The 10,000-nt window shown below is 43.8% G+C and overlaps 2 protein-coding genes across 2 annotated transcripts in view; both read left to right on the top strand.

Annotated features, from left to right (window-relative positions):
* fhod3a (formin homology 2 domain containing 3a) overlaps window positions 1-10,000 on the top strand; it is a 230,149-nt gene that overhangs the window by 38,962 nt on the left and 181,187 nt on the right. The gene's annotated exons all lie outside the window — the stretch shown is intronic.
* The window catches only part of LOC134435937 (zinc finger BED domain-containing protein 4-like), a 2,954-nt gene continuing 57 nt past the window's right edge, over window positions 7,104-10,000 (top strand). The window contains exons 1-2 of the mRNA XM_063184971.1: window positions 7,104-8,559; window positions 8,925-10,000. The exon at window positions 8,925-10,000 is cut by the window's right edge and continues 57 nt beyond it. Coding sequence (XP_063041041.1) covers window positions 7,964-8,559; window positions 8,925-9,417 — 1,089 coding nt within the window. The 5' untranslated portion in view covers window positions 7,104-7,963 and the 3' untranslated portion in view covers window positions 9,418-10,000. The remainder of the gene's footprint in view (window positions 8,560-8,924) is intronic.

Raw genomic sequence — 10,000 nt, forward strand, 5'->3', positions numbered from 1 at the left:
CACACACACACACACACACACACACACACCTGCCACACGAGTAGAGTTTTAAAAGTACAAGAAGTAATTTTATGTGCGTACCATCTCAATTGTATATAATCATAAAAAACATACATGCATAGAGTACATAGCCTACATACTGTATGTCGTCATCATGGGATGATGAAGGTGTTTTGAGGTGCATCTCTATGGTTATAAATAGGGATGGGATATCGGTATCGGTGTATCTGTATCGGCTTCAGATATCAACATAATTCAGAGATCGAATCGGATTGGAATTTTCCCAAAGTATCGGAACTTTACTGATACTGACATTGAGCCATTTCCAATGTTAATTTGAAATCATAACACTTGCATATTAGTTTTCAGGATGGGATTGTTACTTTTTACTTATTAATTGGTGTCCTGTTCTTCTAACTTCCTTCTCTGACCAAATAGCCTACTTGGGCCTACCTCAAGTTGAAACCCATGCATACATGTGGTTTTGGTTTTGTATTGGAGTAGTATCGGTATCGGCAGATATCCAAATTTAGATATCTGGATCGGATCGGAGGTGAAAAAAATGTGTATCGGTGCATCCCTAGTTATGAAGTAATGTCATTTCTTGGGATAAAATGGCTGCTGCTCGGACAGCGGTCCACTCTCCATGAACATCAGCATCTAGAAGTCAAGTAAAGAGGCAAGGCAAGGCAAGGCAAGGCAAGTTTATTTATATAGCGCATTTCATACACAGGTGCAACTCAATGTGCTTCACAAAGTTAACAAATGTAAATGAAAGGAAAACAGGGAAATGAATTAGAGTCAAAAAAACATTTAAAACATTAAGATAAAACATAAGGTAAAAATAATAATAAAATAAAACATAAAAAAAAAAAAAAACATAAAACCTTGAAAAACATACGCAGTCTCCAGATTTTAACTGTTCGACTACAGAGGAGTCTGGCCTCCTTTTTTCCGTTTACCTGATAGGGTCTAGAATTGTCAGGGTTTTGTCTTCTCTTATTTTACCGTCTTTTCATTCAATAATTTAAGAAAGCATCTGAGAACAGCTTTGTCTTGAGTCTAGATTTAAAACTATCAATAGTAGGTGCATTTTTTACGTCATCTGGAAGCTGGTTCCAAAGCTTTGAAGCATAGAAGCTAAAGGCTGCCTCTCCACACTTTGTTTTGACTTTTGGAATCACCAGCAAATTCTTCTCCGTTGACCTTAGTGACCTGGTCGGTGCATACAGCTGAAACATATCCAGTAGATATGTGGGTCCCATTCCATTTAATGATTTAAATACAAGTAGCATTGCCTTAAAATCAATTCTGTAGCTTACTGGGAGCCAATGCAGCGATCTTAAAATTGGAGTAATGTGGTCAAACTTCCTTGTCTTTGTAAGAACCCTTGCAGCTGCATTTTGTACCAGTTGAAGCTGTTTAATGGTCTTATTTGGGAGGCCAGTAAACAGACTGTTACAGTAATCGACTTTACTAGAAATGAAGGCATGTATTAGCTTCTCCAGATCATGTTTAGACATCAGGCCCCTAAATTTAGAGATGTTTTTATGTGATAAAATGCAGACTTAGTAATAGCTTTCATGTGACTGTTGAAATTTAGGTCACTGTCAATGAGGACCCCAAGATTTTTAACTGTTTCCCTTGGTTTCAGTCCCTTCGTTTCAAGGATAGTAGTAATCTTTTGTCTCTCCTCTCTTTTCCCAAATATAATTACTTCAGTTTTTTCTGTGTTCAGCTGGAGGAAATTGTGAGACATCCATTTGTTAATTTGGTCCATGCAATGATAGAGTGATTCAAGGGGGGGTCAAAAGCATCTCATTTCCATAACCCAACGCAACAGACAGCAGCAGTGTTGCCAGATTGGGCTGTTTCCCGCCCAATTGGGCTGCTTAGGATGGCCGTCTGCAGGTAGAAATGGGTATGAAAAGGGGGCAGGTTTTTTCTGCACATTTATGTCCATTGAAATCAATAGAACTTAGTTCAAATTGGGCAGGATTTAGTGCTTCCAGACGGGTTTTGAGCATTTTGGGGGCTGGAAATCATCACTCTCATCTGGCAACCCTGGACAGCAGTGTTTTGGAGAAGGTCCACTTTGCATTGCACTGGTGATAAGGCCCTTCAGTTCGCTGTGGATGCAAAGTCCTGGAGCGCATACAGTTACATGCATATGTTGTGGGAGGATGAAACTGTTTTGTGGTTTGGCATCCTTGCGTTTTTGACTGGTAATTGGGTGGGTGACGTTGAAAAGCTGAAACTAGCATAGCGTAGCTCCACTGTTTATAATGTCAAGTCCGGCATGGCTTTATAGTCACGTTTCCCACATCCTGCCTCACTTCAGCATAAATATAATTCATGGGTAAGATATTAAAGTTTTTATTTCAGTTTTTATAGATGTTTTTTTTTTTTGCTTTGCCCTTCCCCACTGCAGTGTTGTCGCCTCTCCCTGTGTCAAAACTTGTCATAACGTTTCCACATGACTGCTCTTTTTGAGTTAATGGCAATCTCACTTCCTGTAAACAGCCGACTGCCTTTAAAAGTGAAAGTGAAAGTGAAAGTGAAAGTGAAAGCCCATTGGGAAACTCCAACTCCCATTGTCATTGTGACACAGCACTCCACAGCACACAAGTGAACACTGCACACTGCACACAACGAAATTGCATTTATGCCTCACCCGTGCAAGGGGGCAGCCCTCAGTGGCGCCCCATGGGGAGCAGTGCGGTGGGACGGTACCATGCTCAGGGTACCTCAGTCATGGAGGAGGATGGGGGAGAGCACTGGTTGATTACTCCCCCACCAACCTGGCGGGTCGGGAGTCGAACCGGCAACCTCTGGGATGCAAGTCTGACGCCCTAACCGCTCACCCATGACTGCCCTTTGATGTACTGCAAGGGGCACACTGTATCATTCATTATATTACACACTATTATTATTATTTATCCTATTGTTATTTATCCTATGTAGCCTTTATCCAAAGCCACTTACAATTATTTTTTTTAAAGTGCAGGGTATTGGTTACAGTCCCTGGAGCAATGTGCGGTTAGATCCCTTGCTCAAGGGCACCTCAGCCATGGAGTGAGATAGGGAGTGAAAGGGTGGGATTTGAACCTGTGACCCTTTGATCTAAAGCCCATCTCCTTAACCACTAGACCACAGCTGCCCCCCCCCCCCCCCCCCAAAAGGACAGGTGGATATTATCAGTGGTTTTCAAGGTGGGGGCCGGGAACCCATGACATGAGGGGCTGTGAAGGGGTGCTAGGGGGGCCGCGGCAGTATGGCAGGAAAAACAAAATAAATAATTAAATAAGTTAAATTACTAAGTAAGCGAAGATAAACGACAGCAAAAAAAAAACAAAACAATATTTCCTTTAGTGAAGAATTGTATTATTACTCTGTAATGTACTGCATCTCTGCAGTATTATCATGATTCTTTTATACATGTGTTTATGCACGACTTGTGTAAGGGAAGCCTTGGCTTGCATTGAATACACTGGTATATGGGGTGTGTGTGTGTGTGTGTGTGTGTGTGTGTGTGTGTGTGTGTGTGTGTGTGTGTGTGTGTGTGTGTGTGTGTGTGTGTGTGTGTGTGTGTGTGTGTGTGTGTGTCTGGAATCAAACGGGCTGGAATCAAACCTAGGTCTCCAGCGTGAAAGTCAGTGCCCTTGCTGTTGGAGCCACGGCTGGTGCCTTCCCTAGCCTGATTCTCATCGACTTTCAAATCTCTACGGGACTTGGTCTGACCAAGAGCATAGCAATTAACATTTCCCAAACGGTATGGTTGACCCGCCTCCCTTGGTTTGCTTATGGTTGTTTGCTGCCCGACAAAGTGGGAGGAGTTCCCGATTTTTTGGGAGCTCAGAACCTAGGCTACTTGCATTGCTCTTGACCTGATTAGTAGCTATGCCAACGCTGAAGGTGTTGCGTCACTAGGCGGGCACGGCCTGGCTAGCCTTTTCCCACAGAACACTTGTTAGTCAAGGTGGGTGAGGGGTTAGCCTTTATCAAAGACACTTAACACTTTTGAGGACGCCATGGGTAACACACACACACGCACACGCACACACACACACACACACACACACACACACACACACACACACACACACACACACACACACACACACACACAGATTCCGTGGACACTTATGATTATAAAGAGCCAGATGTCACAGGCCTTATCGTGTACACATAGCCCACTAACATTGTGCTCCATTTCCAACCCTGACCGATGTGCATGGATAAGACACAAGCTGCATGCTTCTTTGCCTATCTGGAATGTGTGTGAGTTTTTCTCTGTGTGTGTGTGTGTGTGTGTGTGTGTGTGTGTGTGTGTGTGTGTGTGTGTGTGTGTGTCATTGTGTGTGTGTGTGTGTGTGTGTGTGTGTGTGTGTGTGTGTGTGTGTGTGTGTGTGTGTGTGTGTGTGTGTGCGCGTGCCTGTGTGTTTGTGCGCGCGCATGTACGTGTGTGTTTGTATTGTGTGTGTGTGTGTGTGTGTGTGTGTGCGTGTGTGTGTGCGTGTGAATTATCCTGATAGCCTGATGCTCTGGTTCTGAGTCTCATGTGTCTCAGGACTCCCCCTGTAGGATACAGATACAGTATGATGACCCAGACTGATAAGCTACAGCTGCTAAAGGCTAGGCTACATAGCAGGCTCGCATAAAAGCCATAGGGAATGACTTTCAGTCAAATGTTAGTTGGCTGGCTCTGCCATGGCTAACCGGTAGGGCACTCGTCTGCCATTCGGCCGGCCCGGGTTCGATTCCCGGCCCGGGTCATTTGCCGACCCCTCCCCTTCTCTCTCCCCATTCGCTTCCTGTCCACCTCTCACACTGTCCTATCATCAATAAAGTCGTAAAAGACAAAAAAGCACAAAAAAAAAAAGAATTGTTAGCTGGCTAGCAGATAGTCTAGCTGTTGAGCTTTGCAATCATGTGCTAGCAGGCTAGCAGAAAGCTGCAGGAAATTATGAACTTGTGGAGGATGTGGTAACAGTGTATTTTTATGTCTTATGACTGGATTTACATGGATTTACTGTTTTTCTGGAATCAGCAAGATTGTGGACATATTAGCTTTGCCTGTTTGTTTGGATAGAATAAAGTGTGTGTGTGTGTGTGTGTGTGTGTGTGTGTGTGTGTGTGTGTGTGTGTGTTAACATGTGTAGCACTATGCTGAGCACGTGTGCATGTTTTCCCCAAGAGGGAAGGCACGCTCGCTGTTTCTGTGTCCACAGGTGTTATGTCTGTCGTGCAGTGTTGCCAGATATTCTGCCCCAAAGGGTCTCGAAAACCGCCAAAATGCGCTTAATTCCGCCCAATTTCAACAAATTCCATTGATTTCAATAGGCACAAAACTGCAGAAAAAAAGACAAATGGCCAATTTTTCCTGTTTTTACCCGCAGACAGTAGCCCAAAGGGCAGGTGACCACCCAATCTGGCAACACTGCTGTCGTGGTGTGTCTCTTTGGGCTTCGATGCTTATCTCAAGATTACAACATGGGGGCAGTTTTTTTCTACACCACATCATCCACACACCCACCTGCTCCACAAATCGTTCCCCTCCTCTCTTCTCTCTCTGTCACTACATGTGCTGTTGTGATCCCGTCTGCACTGTATGTCTGTCTGCCTCTCTGTCTGCCTCTCTGTCTGTCTGTCTGTCTGTCTGTCTGTCTGTCTGTCTGTCTGTCTGTCTGTCTGTCTGTCTGTCTGTCTGTCTGTCTGTCTGTCCGTCTGTCTGTCTGTTTACATCTCCTGCATTTCCATCGCTGGCTTCAATCTCAAGTTCATATCTCCCACTACATCTCACTGCTGTCGTCACGTCTCACTACATGTTATGTTGTTTAGACTTAGCTGTCTGTCCACTATCTGTTTCCATCTCCCCCTCGTCCCAAATGGAAAAGAGCACCATGAGATACACACACAGTGACAAACTGGGTACAGTTAGTACATGCGCAGAGTATTCTGGTTCCAAGCGAATTATTGTCGGTATTTAGTTAAAGGTGCACTGTGGACTGTTTTTGCTGATTCTTTCCAGAATTCATGCTGCCCATTCATTACGTAATGTTACCTTGTTCATGACAACTTACCACACCCATCAAATCTGAGTCTATCTGGCGACAATCCTACACAGTGCACCTTTGAACAAACAAGTTCCAGAATGTACCGTTTACATGTGTGAAACAGGGTTCTGCATTTGGATTGTATTCTGCCCTTCAACAGCAAAGTGCAGTAACTACGTCGACATTGAAAGGGAGGAAAAGGCTTTCCAAGTCTTGCTATTAGGTTGGATATTGTAGCTACTGCACATTTGACATCTCTTTGAATGTCTCTAAAATGGAACACATTTGGACCATAAGGCTTTGTCACAAGAAACAGGAGGTGTTGTGGAGACCATTTTCAGTTTAAACTTAATTTTGACCAAATATGTAGCAGTCGTGGCTCAGTGGTTAGAGTGGTTCAGTGCCCGACCGGACCACAGCTGAAGTGCCCTTGAGCACAGTAGCGGTGGGTGGAAATTTTGATTAGGGAAGCACAGTACAGAATAGCGCAGGTGACGTCAGCATAATAAGAGGTATCGATAGGCATGGATGTCAGTTCTTGCCTAGCTCTATTTAATAGGCCATGATAAGGTTTGCAGCAAGTGAAACGTGTAAGTAAAAGGGACACAAGCTTGCTCCACAAAAAATCCCAGACTGTTTTGAGATGTGCACGATGCAAGGGGTCACTAGAGAAGGGACAAGTTGCATAGTCTAAAACCTCGGATATGCTCTCAGATATCGACTACCAACCATTCCAGTGCAAGTCCATCACCACAAAACCGGAGACCTTTTGTAGCCCAATAGATGAGCGTCACAAAATAGTAAGAGTTTCCACGTAGTCCAGATCCCCATCAACCAAGCCCTCTGCACGAATGAAGAGAATAATAACCTAAACAACAACAAATGCGCTGTCTTTCTCTACCCTGCTTGTTGTCACATGCGCCCTATTATTCGTGATGACAGCCAGGAAATATTGCGCAATAGGCCTACTGAGGAAACTAGAGGTGCTCCGATTGCTCGGCTGCCGATCATGACCGGCCGATAATGGCCAAAAATAGCCTGATCGGAAATCGGAAAAATATGCCGATCAAAAAGCCGATCACGTGACGCAAATGACAAGCGACCAATGTGTTGCGAGGTTGCGACCATGCGACAGAACCTATACTGGCAAAAATCTACAGTGCATCTCGTTTCGACAACATGACCTCTACTGTCTGGAATTTCTTCAAAGTGTGTGAGGAAGATGTGAAATTTGCCGTGTGCAATGTATGCAAAGACAAGGTCTCTCGAGGTGGAAGTATACCTCGTCAGTTGAACACTAAATCTCATGAGACATCTACGTCGGTTCCATTCAACTGAATATGCCGAGTTTGAGAACCTCAACAAGCCCAAGGCAACAGGTTCATCCCCATCCCTTAGTCAGCCGACTGTTAGTGAAAGTTTACAATGACGTGAACCATATAGCAGGGACAGTAAGAAGTGGAAAGACATCACGACAAAGATAACGGAGTTCATTTGCCTTGGCGAACAACCAATGTCTCTTGTAGAGGATAAAGCATTCCGTAGCCTGATAACCTGCCTCGATCCTCGTTACGACGCACCAGGCAGGAAATATCTAACTGACGTATGTCTCCCTCAGTTGTACCAAATTGTGTACAACCACATTGAAAGCCTTCTGAAGGATGATGTATCCATTAGTTTCACCAGCGATATTTGGAGCGCAGATTCCTGCCCAATGTCCATGCTCAGCTTAACAGCGCACTGTATTGATGCTAAATTTGAGAGGCACAATGTTGTTCTACACTGCCAGGAGTTCACGGGGTCTCACTCGGCGGAGGCTTTGGTTAAAGCGTATCGTGGCATGTTTCAGGCATGGGGGATCCAAAGTGAGCGAATCCACGCCATTCTGACTGACAACGCAAAAAAATATGCAAAAAGCAATGAGAGACGCAGATTTGCCGGGCCTGTCATGTATGGCTCACACCCTACAGTTGGCGGTACATGAGGGAATACTGTCCCAGCGCTCGATTTCTGACATTGCAGCGTCAGGAAGACGCATTGTCGGACATTTCAAGCACTCCCCCTTGGCATACGGCAGACTGGAGGACTGTCAGAAGCAACTTGGCCAGCCAGTCAAAAAACTCCACCAAGATGTATCAACACGGTGGAACAGCACATTCTATATGCTGCAAAGTCTTGTGGAGCAGAAGCTGGCCCTCGCGTCATATGCAGCGGAATATGAGTTGCCGTGCAGCTTCACAGTCCATCAGTGGAAACTGATCGAAAATACAATCACCATCCTGGCCCCGTTTGAAGAGCTGACCAAAGAAATCAGCTCCTCATCTGCGTCCGCTGCGGACGTAATCCCATGCGTCAGAGCGCTCACTCGTCTACTGGAAAAAACAGTTGAGACGGATCATGGTGTCAAGACGGCGAAATCAGTGCTACTGGATGCTGTTCAGCGACGATTCGCTGACATCGATGCACAGAAGTTGTACACAATTGCTACAATGCTGGACCCAAGGTAGGCCTAATACAAGCTTCCTGTTCTATACAATTAAGTAGGCTAAACTTGTCTTATTTATAACCTTATAATATAATGTAATATAGGCCTAGCCTAATATAGCCTAATATTTATACTAGGCTATAATATAATATAATATAATATAATGTAATATAATGTAATATAGCATAATATAATGTCATATAACATACCCTAATATAGGCTAATATAATCATGTGAAAATATTAAATATATTATCCATCAAAATATAGCTTATATTTTCCACTGTGCTTAGCTTACCTGACTGAAATAACTTATTCTGTATGGAATATATCACTATAACCTATCAATTTCACATTTTCTTTTTTATGTCATGTCTATTTCAGGTACAAGGACCGGTATTTCCCGGAGGCACTCAGACCAAGGTTCCATGAACAGCTTCAAAACATCCTCCAAACAACCAATCAGCCGGATCCCACTACAAGCACTGTGGAGCAACCCAGTTCCAGCAAATCAACTGTCACAACCCCATCTGCCTGCTCTTTGCAGGCAATGTTTGATGAGTTAGTTGATGAGGTAGCAGGGCACAGTGAGGAGGAAATTACCATAATATCCCAGGTCAGCCAGTACATGGCAGAGTCTGTACTGCAGCGCAGTTCAAACCCACTTGCCTACTGGCAGGTGAACGAAACCCGCTTCCCTGCACTTGCAAAGGCAGCAAGAGCATATCTTTGCTCACCATGCACAAGTGTGGATAGTGAGCGGCTGTTTAGCACAGCTGCAAACATAATTGATGAGAAAAGAAGCCGTCTCACCCCACGAAATGCAGAGATGCTCATAATGATCAAAAGAAACCTGCCATTTATTACTGGGCGCTGAGGTCGTAGTAGGGCTTTGTCATAGCAGGCCCTGCAAGTTTTGGTTTTGTGGCCTATTGTTTATTTTTAACCAGTATTTTTTTTTTTTTTTAAACCCTACATTTTCAAGAAGCACAAGTTTATGTTGTGAGTTTGTAGCTGCCTGCTTGGCCTTATTTCTATGTTCTTTTGAATAATGTTGAATAATGGCAATTGGCCTTGGCAACATTTATTTTATTTTTGGATTATCATAATAGAGAAGTGCCAGTTTTGGTTTTGCCAATTACTTAAATGTTTTCATAGTATTGAAAGGCTATGTAATATGCCTATGTTTCTCTTAATTCAATCCTAGTAATAACAGGAGGTCCCCCTGACCCCTCTTTGTTTTATGTCTCTGCTATGTATGGGACAGATGTTCAGAAATTCCTTTTATTTCATTTTACTTTTACAAAGACCACAATAAAGGCATTCTGTACATTTCTAGGTTTTGACTGTTTCAGTTTTTTAGTCGTTTAATTTCTGTGAATGGTTCACTCTCTGCTAGATGAAAGGCAGAGAAATTTCCAATTCCGTCTGGGATCGGCAGTGATCGGCAATCGGGCAGA

The sequence above is a fragment of the Engraulis encrasicolus genome, chromosome 20, assembly GCF_034702125.1.
Source record: "Engraulis encrasicolus isolate BLACKSEA-1 chromosome 20, IST_EnEncr_1.0, whole genome shotgun sequence".
NCBI lineage: Eukaryota > Metazoa > Chordata > Actinopteri > Clupeiformes > Engraulidae > Engraulis > Engraulis encrasicolus.